At 37.2% G+C, this 13,960-nt stretch overlaps 3 protein-coding genes across 4 annotated transcripts; 1 reads left to right on the top strand and 2 right to left on the bottom strand.

Annotated features, from left to right (window-relative positions):
• The first annotated feature begins 344 nt into the window (after positions 1 to 344).
• On the top strand, positions 345 to 902 carry LOC110692450. Its single transcript, XM_021869444.1, has 2 exons — positions 345 to 512; positions 601 to 902. The coding sequence occupies exons 1-2, from the start codon at positions 500 to 502 to the stop codon at positions 900 to 902; spliced, it is 315 nt and encodes a 104-aa protein (XP_021725136.1). The 5' UTR covers positions 345 to 499.
• Positions 903 to 1,185: 283 nt separating this feature from the next.
• LOC110692595 lies at positions 1,186 to 2,161 on the bottom strand. The gene is made up of 3 exons (XM_021869627.1): positions 1,936 to 2,161; positions 1,440 to 1,856; positions 1,186 to 1,355 (listed from the first exon to the last, which is right to left on the bottom strand). The coding sequence occupies exons 1-3, from the start codon at positions 1,948 to 1,950 to the stop codon at positions 1,215 to 1,217; spliced, it is 573 nt and encodes a 190-aa protein (XP_021725319.1). The 5' UTR covers positions 1,951 to 2,161; the 3' UTR covers positions 1,186 to 1,214.
• A 5,409-nt stretch (positions 2,162 to 7,570) lies between these two features.
• On the bottom strand, positions 7,571 to 13,119 carry LOC110692524. Of its 2 annotated transcripts, none has more exons than XM_021869558.1 (4): positions 12,947 to 13,119; positions 10,436 to 10,693; positions 8,520 to 8,583; positions 7,571 to 8,010 (listed from the first exon to the last, which is right to left on the bottom strand). In XM_021869558.1, exons 2-3 carry the CDS (start codon positions 10,667 to 10,669, stop codon positions 8,527 to 8,529), a joined length of 291 nt encoding a protein of 96 aa, XP_021725250.1. In that variant the 5' UTR covers positions 10,670 to 10,693; positions 12,947 to 13,119; the 3' UTR covers positions 7,571 to 8,010; positions 8,520 to 8,526. The 2 variants fall into 2 exon arrangements, with proteins under 2 accessions (XP_021725250.1, XP_021725251.1); XM_021869559.1 differs by having other exon boundaries at positions 10,436 to 10,635; positions 12,947 to 13,105.
• Between the last annotated feature and the right edge of the window lie 841 nt (positions 13,120 to 13,960).

Genomic DNA, 13,960 nt, shown 5'->3' with positions numbered 1-13,960 from the left:
TAGTAACAGCAGAGACATTGGTAAATGGTAAGTGGCGGAAGATCATGCAAGCTACCACAGAGGCAGAGTACGATCGAGCCTTGGAAAACTTCAAGGATGCGTACAAGTGGTGCCCGCCAATCGTAGACTATGTGATGCATCAGTGGGTACCTCAGAGGGAAAAGTTTGTCAAATATTGGACGAACCAAGTTCTTCATTTTGGGAACACTACGACATGCAGAGTCGAGAGCGCTCCTAGAGCTTTGAAGGACTGGATTGATTCTTCCACGGCTGCTCTGGATACACTGTTCGAGAGAATAAACAAGGCTATTGATACTCAGAGGAACGACATCAACTGACGTGTTTGGATACCGAGGAACCGGAAGGGGTCGAGCGACCTAGGGGTCGACAACCACGGCGGAACAAGAGTGCGTTTGAGTACATTCGCGGTCGTGGCCGTGGCCGTGGCCGTGGTCGTACATCCTCATCAAGTGGCAGCCAATCATCGTCGTCGGTGAATATGCCCGGCACCGGTAAGACATTCGACTTCAATTTCTTTTGTTGACTGTTTGATTAGTTTACTGTTGACTTGTTTATTGTGTTTATTGATGTGTGTAACAGGGAGAATGGACATTGAACATTTTCCATATAAGGACAGGATCCCTAATATCATGATGCCATTCTTGGACGGGTGGAATGATGTCATTGCAGATGGTAACTGCGGATTTCGGGTTGTGGCGGATGTGTTTCAAATGGGTGAAGACAACTACGGTTTAGTGCGGCAGTTGATGTACAGTGAAATCGCATCAAACCGAGATGTGTATGGCCATGTGTACGGCGAGGACTTGGATAGGTCTCTGACTAGGAGACTTCAAACATTGTCACCCGATTTTCCGGTCCCAAATATCATACCGAAGTGGTAATGAAATTCGTAGAGCAAGCATGGAGGGTATGGAGAGGTTGGGATGCTTTGTACCATGCTCGCGTGGAACAGTGGAACAATTTAATTGCCATGTAGTTTTTGTTGATGTACACCTACCTTTTACTATGAGGCCTTGTATTGTCAATACTATGTCATTTCTATGTGTTCATTTTTAAAAGATAATGTTTCATTTTAAAAACTAACAACAATAATTTCAAATATTACAAACTAAAAAGATAATATTGAATTTTAAAAACTAAGAACAATAATTTCAAATATTACAAACTAAAAATATAATGTCTAATTTCAAATATCAGTAATCCCTCTGTGACGCCCACTGCCACTGCTCAAGGGTCCGTTCCAGATCGTCAATAACAGCTCTGCCTGATGCACTCGTCATGCAGTCCCTTTCCTCAAAAAGTCGGTGTCCCAACTGCATAATCTTGCCCATCCACTACACAAAACAAAAAACATGAAACGACGTATTATACATATATATATTAAAATAAGAGAACAACAAATAAAAGATGAGACGTACCGCATAAGAGGCAGTGGCAAGTGGCACATCGTCATCATCTGCGTCGTCGATGTCTTTGATCAACCTCGGGTGCGAGTGCCGGATGTACCATTCCATGTAGTGCTGGTCACACATGGCAGTCACCCCACTTGGCGGCCGCTGCAGCTCCGCCGTCCATAGGCGGGCAACCATCGGAAACTGCTCCCACATGGATATCATGTTTGACGGCCATTGGACGACGTACTCCTTCGACGACGCAGATCGTACCGCCTTACTGGGCCATGCCGGTGGAGGTGGGACAACTTGGACAAATCCAAGCTGGCGAAGACAGCGCTGCGGCATGTACGCCTCTACGATCTCGCGATACTGAATCAGTCCAGTGTAGAGGGTCCTAGGTACCCTATTACTAGGGTTCTGGCCGAAAGGCATCCAGTTCACCTGCACATTATTTAAAATCAGTAACAGTCATAAAATAAAGCATCAGATTGTAAAAGTAGAAATAATTTAATCACTGTACCTCTAAGGGGGACATCCTGTCAAGCGATAACCGTATGGAGCGCAGGCGGTCAACGGACTTCTTCTCGACACGCGGACTCCACGCACAGGCACGTGGCTGGCCATCACCAATGGGAACCGGGTCGCGGTGTGGTCGAAACGCAGGAAAATACTCGTATATCCAGGTCTGTAACAACGTCAGACATCCAGTGATACCTGCTGCATCAGCCCGGCTCGAGAATCCTAACTGGCGATACAGATACGCCAGCGTAGCCGACCCCCAAGAAAACTGGCCTACTCTGTCGGGCTCACACGCGTCAACTATGTCGCGTGGCCTGAGCTTGTTCCGCTCTTATCCGGAAACAAGGTACACCGAGAAGAAGAAAAACATATGCAGCCAGCTGTGTGTCCTGCGTCCTACGTGCCGTAGGGTGCAAACATCGCTGCAAGACGGCTGCGATCTTAACGCCGCCGTGATCCCACACACCAAGTGCCGATGTGTACAGCGCAGCCCTATCCACCGCCAACAGCTCCGCTAGTAAATCTGCCTGATCCGCATCAGTGACGACAGATGCTCGGTTTCCCTCCACGGGAATCCCAAGGATGGCCTCGACGTCATGCAACATGATCGTCATCTCACCGAACGGAAGGTGGAACGAGTTCGTATCCGGCTGCCATCGCTCAACGAAAGCCGTGATCAGCGTCCAGTCAATCCTGTCGTGCATGGTGGCAGGAAGGTGACTCACTCTAGTGGCCCTCAATCGCCCGACCATCTCGCTCTCCTCCGGCCAAGCATCAGCCCAGCTACACAAAAACCTACAAGTCTTTTCCCGGGTTTGGCATTTCAAAATGCCTGTATCCAAAGCCCTCTCCTGGTCCTCCCAAATACGGGTAGCGATGTGTCCTAAAAAGCTAGGAATCACACTCCCGTCTATAGGTCCCCCGGCCACCTCACCCCTCACCATCCAAGAATCATTAACGGCCCTCGACCGTTTTCTGCTACCCGCAGACACAGTGGACGCAGATGATGTGCCAGATCTACTAACAAACCTACCATCTCGACCCTTACGCACATCTACCCTATGCGTCTCATACGTATCATCAAGTCTCTGACTGAATGGACCGTAATCATCATATGGTCCACTCTGATCGTCGACATCCTCATCTGCATCATCCTCGTCCTCGACCTCCTCCTCCTCGACCTCCTCCTCCTCCTCCTCTCATCATCATCATCATCTTGATCGTCCGCAGAACAGTGCACCCGTTCTCTGCGGGCCGAGGCCGAAATACCACGGGATCTAACGTGTCTGGGCCCCGAGCTCTCCATTGAGTATATCGTACTCCTCACGACGTCAATACTCTTCCCCGCACCAGGTCTAAATTGCGATGCCTAACTCCAAGTAAATAACGAAACATAATAACGAAAACAAATTAAAAAAAGTCGAAAATAAACACAAAAGCAAATAAACATGTCACGGAAATAAAATTATAAACATAAAAAATATAAAATTAAAACAAATAAAAAAAACAAAATTTAAAAAAAAAAGATAAAAAAAAAAAGGGAACATACAATTTAAAATAAAGAAAAACAAATTTTTTTTAAAAAAAAAAAAAAAAACGAAAATAAAATTTAAAATTAAAAAAAAACAAAAAAAAAATTTAAAAAAATAAAAAAGAACGAGGCGCCTAGGCAAGGCGCCCTTGCGGTGGTGTCGGCGCCTAGCCCAGACGCCACTACCACGGCCGTGGCGCCTAGCCTCTGCGCCGCCGCCGTGGTATTGGCGTCTGGGCTAGGCGCCGCCACCACCGTACGGGCGCCTTGCCTAGGCGCCTCCTCCGTGGTGGTGGCGTCTCGCCTTGGCGCCACACCGTCGCCGGAGGTTTTTTTTTTAAAAAAAAATTACAAAAATTAGAAAAATTACCTTCTGGCCGGCAAACCGCCTTCCGCCCACCGCCGGTGCCGCCACTTCCTTGCCGGGCCGCCTAGACATAGCTCTGGAAATAATTTAGAGAGAGAAAGTGGAAGTAGAGAGTAGAGAGAGAAATTGTGTGTTTTTTTAGTATGAGGGCAAAAGTGTCATTTCACTCTTATTTTGTGGGCTTTATGTAGGAATTTGCGGGCGATGTTTAACAGTTCACAACGTGAGAGTATGGTTTAGCGAAAGTGAAGCGGGAAAAAGGGATCTATTAACTAAGAGAAGAGTATGGGTTAAGAGATTAATTTGTTGAAATTATTTGCATTATTGCTTATTACAAAGGGGGATTAATTATTTTTTTTTACTAATTTGTTGGATCTTGTTTTGTTGATGGCTTGATGCTAATGTAACTTTTTTTTTTTTTTTTGGTTTTTTTTTTTTGAATAATTATATGGTACTATGGTATAACGCGTAATCTGTACGGCTTGCCAAATCGTATGACAGCTTGTAAAATAATAGAGTAATCCCGTATAACACTAACGGAGTAATTCCTGTAATATTGACAAGGTAACCCTAATAAAACTAAAAAAAAAGTAAACACTATAACACTGACAAGTAACCCCTATAACTCTAACCCCGATCACATGGTGTGGTCAGCCACATACAAGAGATATGGTAAAGTCGTAGTTAAAAAAAGGTATGGTATGGTATGGTAAAAATCGGGTCAAATTTTAGTACAAAATACTCCGAAGTAAAGGTAGGTTCGTTGTCGGATCTATGAAACTTTCGGTTTAGGATCGAATAACATTTGAGTATATCATTTAAGTAATCAAGTTATCATGATTGAGTAATGAAGCTAATCATTTTGTGATGTATCTAGGATTTTAGGTTCATGTGATTTCAAGTACAATTCTTTATTTTTTTTCTTTTTTGTTTTTTTGAGAAGCAACTACGGAGTGCAATTCAATTGTAGGTCGTGTTACTCTTGTACTGGTCAATTTGGTGTGTTTTGTAACTTACAAAATAAATTTAAAGTATAATCATGGGCGAGTATGGCTTATTAGGTCTAATAAAGTATAATCAGTTCGTGTAAAGATAACGTATTAAAGTCTACTTATAAAAGTTATTTAATCACTATAAACTATATATTATGTATTTCCGAGTATGTTATTGTTAAAAAGAATTTTTTTTTTTAGGTATATTCATATACTACGTACAAATGTACAAAAAAAATAACACTGTGCTCTTAATATTCTATAATTAAATTACTATGATATAAACCTATTGAATTATTATACTGATTGAAGTACAACATTTCGTTATTTTGTTACTATTGGTGTATTGGTGTTAAGAAGCACGAGTGATAACAAAAATGTTATCTTGAAATAATATTTTCCATTGATGATTCCTTAATTATTGTGCACACCAAGGTAGGAATTTACAGAAAATGTTTGTTAGAATCTTCAATGTTCTTTCCTCATCTATAATTTTTTATTAGCCTCTTGAATCAATGGATGCATTAACATGATAACGCACAACTTACGGAGTAAAATATTACGAATCATAATTATACTGTCTTCTTCACATGATGCAATGCTCAAAGTGCAAAGTGGTGATTGTAGAGTGGATACAATATTCAACCCATTTCCTTCCACATTAGTTATTTTAAATTATTGTCAAATTTCTATTAATTAACAATAAACTAATCTTATGATCTCTAATGTTATTATAAACTATTTCAAAAGGAGTAGTTGTTTTGAGGGATTTAATGTCCTTGTCTTTATATGTTTTCCCTCGTTATTAGTGCACAAAGGCTTGTGATCAAGTCCATTATTATTAATTCATTTTTAATGGTGCTGCAAACTAAAAAGTCCTTACTACCTTCCCCTTTGTAAAAGGGCTAAATAGTCAAATGGGTATTTAAAAATATGATAAACCCTTTTTGCCAAATGGTTATGAAAAATTAATTGATAGGTTTTGCTTTTTAAAAATGTAAACGATTTATGCATATTTTTTATTAAAATCTTAGTGAAGGAAAGGAAATTCTATCTGAATTTGTATAACATTTATTTTATCTGAACGCATCTAAATTAATTTTAAATTATTGTTTCGTAGAATATTCCATTTTCACAAAAATCACTTAAGTTAAATGCTGGTTTACTAATGAAGGCCTTGATACAATAAAATAAGTTATTAACAGTAATCTAATATCTTTTTTTTTAACACTGACAGTAATCTAATGTCATAGTACATAGAAAGTGTTAAAAGTACCAAAAATCAACATAACAGGTAATTGATGAAAGTATTTAAAAACAGGTGAGTAAAACCTATACAGATTGGTGCACAAATTTCAAACCAATCAAATAATCACCAAGTTACCCTTTTTTTTTTTTTAATGCTTTGAATGTGTTATCATGCTATTGTCAAAAAAAAAGAAAAAAAAAATGTGTTATCATGTTGCAATCTTGAATTAAATGAAAATGCAGAGCATGCATGTAATAGAAGCCAAGTACTCTGCCTTACGCGCAGAAGCAGTGGCTCCAATGTCTTCATCATAAGCTTGTTTTGCATTGCCATGGCGAGGCCATAAGCGCGCTGCTAGTTGTTGTGCAACCAAGTTTCTTTTTCGAGCTCGAATATGCCTGATAATACACCATTCTCCTTCAGCAATTGTGCAACCAAGTTTCTTTTTCGAGCTCGAATATGCCTGATAATAAAATTACCATTCTTCTTCAGCAATTGTGCAACAGCCAAAGCCAATATCAAAGTAGAAAGTTCATGATGCTGAAAAATGGTCCACTGATTTTGTACATGATCCTAAGAGATAATTATTGATCATATTTTCAAATAGGCTACAAGGACAAGAATATAAAAAATGAAAGACCATGAACTATAAAGATTAACAACACCCATCGACTCGTGATTTTGTCATAATTTCCAAATGGTTATTTCCAAGTAGGATAATTGCTACTACATCACTACCACTACAAATCTCCTAAATGTGTAGCAAAGGATTACAATTTGGATCTGCAAAATCCAGCCAAACTTGAGTTTGGCTCCTAGTTCAAAATTACACTTACCTTGTTGCAAGCATAATTTTATGTGTACTTTCGTTCTAATGTTTTTTGTAAGTGTATGTTGTATGTATAGTGATTTTGTGAACCTCTTCAAGGGTACTAATTACCCATAATTAATATGAAATTACAAAGTACACGTGCTTCGTTTTTGTGTTAAAAAAGTAATTTTAACAGATGACTCTCGGATAGAAATTTTATGCAAGATGTATTTCCCAGTGTATGGTATTTTATTCTTTTAATAAGAGCCAAGAAAACATCTTTTAGCAAACATACAGCATTAAATATGTACGTGATTTTTGTTCCCAAAAAAAAAAAAAGCATGTACGTGATTTGAGTTCTTTTTATTCGTTATAGCACTTACTATTGAAGATCAGCAACAAGGACGCTAGCTAGAGATTGTGAGCATGTAGCAGCACAAGCAAGAAATGGGTTGTTGGCACTCTTGCCTACTCCTATTGGCACCGAGAGTGGAGACGTGGAGTCGATAGTCAATCAGGGTTTGTGACAGCCAAGTAAGTCAAGGCAAGCATAAGCGGTTTGAATTTATTAGCTCAATGTGTTTTAAACATATGGCGCCACAATATCTATAAAGGCATGCAAAAATATGTGGCAACAATGGGTAGAGAGCTTGAATTTCATTAACCCAAGTTTTCCCTACAAAGCATTTTTTGCTAAACTTGCGGTTTAACATTTTTATTATTCTTGAACACTCTTGGGTACACTACAATTTATGTAATAAAAACCCAAGAATACAGAAAGGCATAGATAAAATCAATTGCAAAGAAAGAACAATGACCATCATAGAACCTACAACAAACACATACTAATATACTATTATTACTATGATTTATGAAACTTAGAGCTTAACTATCAGCACATGAAAAGCACTACTTTTTATACACATTAACTACTGTCGGTGATATTTGCAGTTGTGATTAGGAAATCAAAACTGGTGTGCGTTAGAACTCCCTTACATTTTATCATAACAAGTTGCAGCTTCCAAAGGACAGTGTCAAGAACATAGAGGTTCCATTCTGTAGCATTCATGTCTCTGCAGGCATGCTGTGACAGTAAAATTGCAGATGCACCCTGTAGTGATTCAGCCTGACAAGGAGGAATATTAGTATTTAGTATATGGGTTCATAAAAAAGAATGTTCTTGGCTGTGAATTCGATTTATCTATACTGAAATCAAGATGAAAACTAGCAACGGAAACAAGAAATTGAAATTCTGAAAGACCCAATAGATTTCTGTCATTTCAGCATCAGTCCTATCAACATGATTGTTTCTTTGAACGATGCAAGATGATTGCAATGATTAACAACTAAAATTGAAGTGGTTTCATAACATTCATCGTGACAGGAAGGTCCAACAGATTCCAACCATTCAAGCGAGAAACCAATCAAATCAGAATAGCATTAGCAACAATGTTATTATTCTAAGTGCAACTAGGTGGGTCTAGTCCTGCCTAGAGAGCAAACACAGCTAGAAGTACCCGCTCTGCCCTGACGGCCTGACAAAATTGGTTACTTCAGAATCAAATCAACCAATATTGGGAAAAAAATAATGCATCGACATTTAAACAAGTAACAAGAACTTCACACAGCCATTACCTTCTGCTTAAATGGACAGCCCAGCAAAAAGCAACTCCAACTCCTCATCCTCAGATGCAGATCTCTAAGAAAAACCAATCAACAATTAATCAGTTAGAAATCAGAATCTTCCAACTTCTTTCACAAGCCCAAGTCACTGGGACTAAAAGTCTAAAGAAGGTTTAAAATAATGTACATATATATATACAGCAATCACACACCAAGCTATGACCACTTCATAATCCCAAATGATCTTAGATTAAAGATAAGATTATATTGTAATGCTATCTTCATGGTTCATAATAAATGATAACTACATGTGCCTCCAACAAGAAAGAAATCCTCATTCACAGATTAAGCAACAATAGCTAAGCATTAGAAATACAGTGAATACGACTGCTATTGACTCTGCATGACAACTCAACCCCCCTCCAGCACCCTTTTTCAAGTATTTCACCCTTTATTTCACGATCATCAAGTGCTTCTGTAAATTTTTGCACTAGTAGCTTGCTTGTCCAAAAAATAACCATTTTTTTTTTTTGAGGGGAAAATAAGCATTTTTCTTAAAGCTTCCTAATTGTGATAAAATAAAATGCTGAGGAACAACCATCCCCATACATTTTATACAACATAATGACATAATCAGCTAATTCTAGAGTTTAAGTTTGTATCAAAAGCTAGGAGTAGGTTTCCAACCACCATATTAGACTAAGCCAAAGCAAAACTCTCACATCTGCCAACAACTTTGCAATTAAATAACATTTTTCAAATTTCAAATTTCGCAGAGTTCCAGTACATAGCTCCAAACTTCAAGAACCCATCACAATAAGTTTCATTTTAGCACATGACAATCATAAAAGGTAGACAGAAGCAAAGCTAAGAGAAAATAATCATTGTATTCATCTCAACCTAATTACATACATCCTCCGTTTCACTAAAATTGCAATACTTGCCCATTTTGAATGCTTTAGAATAATTGCAACCTTTTCTTTTTTCATAACTTTTACGACTTTATATATATGCCTACTTTATAATTGCTTGGCCCACTATTTCTCTCTTCCCTTCTCTCTATCTTCTTTCATATACATTTCTCACTTTTTACTTTTTGCATTCCGTCTCCACTTACTTAAATATATGTGCCACAATCAAAAGTTGCAATTCTAGTGAAACAGAGAAAGTAGTAGATTGGAACCACAAGCTAGTTATTTACCTTAACTCTGTTTGTGACAAGGGATTATAGCTTATGTGATAACAACATAAGATAAATGACCAAGCCCACCATAAAAACTAATTGAGAAAAGGCAGTCCAAGGGCCAAACAACATCATTGCTCTTCAAAAAAGGTGGGTTACAGTTACATAAAAACAAACCTCTACAGTCATGGGTTGCAGTGGAGGGTTCCAACTAAAAAAACTTCCCTGAAACCTTGCAAGGTTAAAGGTTAATCCTCATAACCTTAATATATATATAATTTTTTTTTTTGTTTTTTTTTTTAAGAAAAAAAAATTTACATATAGTCACACCTTCGGCCTCTAATCTCCATCAGATGACACCTCTTTTTGGGATTTCTTTGAATTTCAGCCCTTTACGGACACTAGGTCCATAGCTAATAAAAAACTCAAGAACATGATGATTTGCACAGGAAATCATGTCTGCTCAGCATAATGATTAAGCATGGAAGTAACATCTTGCAAGCAAAGTACAACAACAACAACAAAGCCTTAGTTCCAAAAAGATTTGGGGTCGGCAACTTGCTAAAAAAAAGATACAGATTTGCCAATGAATATAGCTCAAAAGATAAGCAAAAGCCAATTAAAACATGATACACACATTTAACAGGGTTATTAGAATGGGACATAGATGTAATAATGTATTTCGTATGAGGTAAAAGTAAACATCAATACCAAAGACAAAAAAAAATTAATAAACTACACCTACCTGAATAGTCATGAGCTGGAATATTTTACTGAGAACACGGCGACGGTGAATGGCATAGCTACTATTAGCAGGCAATTGATGCACCCTCTTCATCTCTTCCTGAACTGCCATCTTTCTCTCCTCTTCCCCCAATTGCTTCCATTGGTTTCTGGAGTCAGCAGTCACACCTCTACTATTGAGCATAGCAGAGGATTCTGGATCTTTAAAGTGATTTTGATAATCCGGTTCCATCATTCAAAGATGGCAGAAAATATTTAACTACAAATTTGACATATCAAATAGAATGAACAAAATGTAGCTTGATGAAACAGCATAAGATGCCACAACTAAAATCTTACTCATTTCATAGAATGAGCTTAGAAAAAATATTACACATTGATTACTTAAAAAAAATCTTATAATTTTTCCGTATCATAAGCTATTTTAGTAAAACAATGAAGTATTTGATGTAAAAATTTCAACTTTTACCTTCCGCTTTTCTCTGTTATCACCTCAATTACCTTCACATAATGCAATGTTTAAGAAGGGCCTTTCAGCCAATTGACCTACTCTGTTTAGATATTCCAGTACTTTTTAAAATGTGCTGTACCCCAAATGCTCTATACTATGAAAATGTCATCACCTAATTCTACCTTGACAACACAGCTTCCATAAGATGCAACTTTAAAAGTTACCTAACCATCTATTCACAACTTTTTTCAATCATCAAATGACTGGCCTAGAGTGATCAGCGAAAATATACTATGCATTATATAATACGAATGAATATACTTCGACATATAGATGGCTAAGTACGTCATAGTAATATGCCAGAAATTTTGTCAAGAACTACCAATTAAAGCACATGTTTTGGAAACAACTACCTATTAAAAAATAAAATTCAAACAACTACCACAAAGTTGTAAAAAGCTTAACTAGCACTACCACTTTAGCAATTCCGGCTAGAATCTCCGGCATGTGGGACCCACTTTTTACCTTTCCCACATGCCTATAAAGTTGTAAAAAGTTTAACTAACACTACCACTCTAATAAAGTGGAACCCACATGCCAAAGATTCTAGCCGGAATTGTTAGAGTGGTAGTGGTAGTGCTAGTTAAACTTTTCACAACTTTGTGGTAGTTGTTTGAAAAAAAAAAAAATTAATAGGTAGTTGTTTCCAAAACACGTGCTTTAATTGGTAGTTTTTGACAAAATTACCTAATATACCATGTTTCTTAGACTTCACTGATCTTGTCATACATGGATACTTGTTCCAGTGGTAAGTTCAGGTCATTCAGCTATCTTATGAAAAGCGTTGCATGGTTTAAGTCCAACATTAAAGTGCCAAGTGGACTACTTGAGGTTTTAGGGTAACTAAAAAAAATTTGACAGCAAAATCACTACTATTATAACATAAATTTCTAACTTAGTTTCCCACACTTGAAGACATCAGACTAGCAATTTACGCTACTACCTGACAGGTCTGATATCATCTACTCCATCTAAGGAAGGAGACAACATTTTGGAATAAACACTGCAGACTTCCACCTAGTAAACAAAAGAACCCACCAGACATCATCACCTGCTCACCTTTCCTTAACACATAAGCTTAGCATAAAAGTTAATAAAGCACAAAGCTACCATTACCAAGCATTGAGAAAACCTCAACTGCGAACCAGTTATCACACATTCACACCTCGTGCGTTTAACTTCAAATTCATGTGAAGATCTATACCTATATTCAGACTCTCAAAGCTATATAAAATTATGAAACTTTATTTCCTACTAAATTCGCAAAATCACGCATACTTTTGCATAACCAAGCTCTTTTTCACCAAGGCAAACCATTTAGTTCCTACATCAGTAATTATTTGTCACACGATCCCAACCCCACAATTGAAACTTTGACGAAATTTCAATACTAAGCCCTTTATATTAGCCAATTCATTCTTATGCTCTCCTCATCACTTGACCCATGTAGCAGCACATTAAGAAATCCAATCATAAACTAACACCAACCTCGAACAATCGAATACGTACAATTCAAAATAGCATACTTCGTAGTTCGCATGTAAAAGGTTATTTCCAGACATATACAATATTAATTTAAAATCAATCACAATGGCAAATCTTAAAACTCTCTTGATCACATTGCAGAATATAAACTCCTCAGCAATCTCACGATTACATGATTTATAAAAGATAATTATAAACTCTAACCTGATCATTAATAAAATACACCCAATTCAAATTTCTTATACCTAAAATTCAATCCAATTATAACCGCAAATATCTCAAATTTCTTCCATCTTTCACTTTATGATCGAACTGGGTTCATAGAATTGAATTCAAATCAGTAATTGAACACTAGATAACAATCTGATTAGCCCATGAACAACATATATAAAAAAAAAAAAAACAAAAGTTCCCTTTTTTTTTTTACAAAAATATAAGTAATAATTTGCCATCGGAAAAACTTATACTTGTAGTTGCTTGAAATTAAGCATATAAATAAAGATATACAAAGCTCACCAATGCCAAATGCAGAAGATTATCTTCAGAAAATTCGCAGCCTTTTCAAATGATACTTTTTCTTTCTCCTGGTTCGTTCTCTTGCCCAGATGGCTGTTGAATTAAGGAGACTGGCCCTAGTTGTAGTTTTAATAACCTTTCAAAACCATTTCACTCACAAACCACGGGTGAATTTGACTAGAAAAGTAGTAATTAAAGATGGTCGTGGGTCGTATTGGATTATATTAGACCTGGCAAATGGGTCATTCGGGTCGGGTATGGGTCGGGTCATTTCGAGTCGGGTCGGGTCATTTTGGGTCAACTGATAGCTGGGTCGGGTACGGGTCAACACTTCGGTCGGGTCGGGTCAGGTCAATTTTCGAGTCAACTTCGAGTCGGATCATATTCGGATCAATGCATTGGGTTAAATTCAACTCTCTCTATATATATATTTTTTTTTTTTTGACGAGAAACTCAATATATTTATTAAGGCTACTCTTTTCATGGAATATAGTAATTGTTAGACTTTTATTGACCTTGTTTTTTTTTTGTGTTTAGATTGAGAATCACTTTTAGGATCTCCTGAAACTAAGAGGGATGCTCTAACTAATTGAGTTATACCTCACTCTCTTATTGACCTTAGTTTTAATACTCTTTTTATCATTGTCACTGTTCACTGTTGTAGTAATTTCTTTGTATTATTCTTATAATAATCTATGTTTTTTAAGCACTCCATTAATTTTAACTGGACATACATTGATACATGTATGCAGGCATGCCAGTGCAGGAAATTGATCAATAATAGACTTCCTATTATAATTATTAGTAATTTACATTATAGGATTTTATTAATGGAATATTCTTAAAATATTTATTGTGGTGGCGATTTCAACAAGTACACACAATGACACAAGAGTGACAAGACTATATTTTTCTAATAAAGACTTAAAGAGTAGTAGCGTGGATGGATGCCAAGTACACTTACTCGCGCTGTGAACTTTTCTTAACCGATTCGATCAGATATATGTTATGACA

This window comes from Chenopodium quinoa, unplaced genomic scaffold, assembly GCF_001683475.1.
Source record: "Chenopodium quinoa cultivar QQ74 unplaced genomic scaffold, ASM168347v1, whole genome shotgun sequence".
NCBI classification, from domain to species: Eukaryota; Viridiplantae; Streptophyta; class Magnoliopsida; order Caryophyllales; family Amaranthaceae; genus Chenopodium; species Chenopodium quinoa.
The sequence above is the reverse complement of the archived record's forward strand: the minus strand, read 5'-3'. Positions and strand labels throughout refer to the sequence as shown.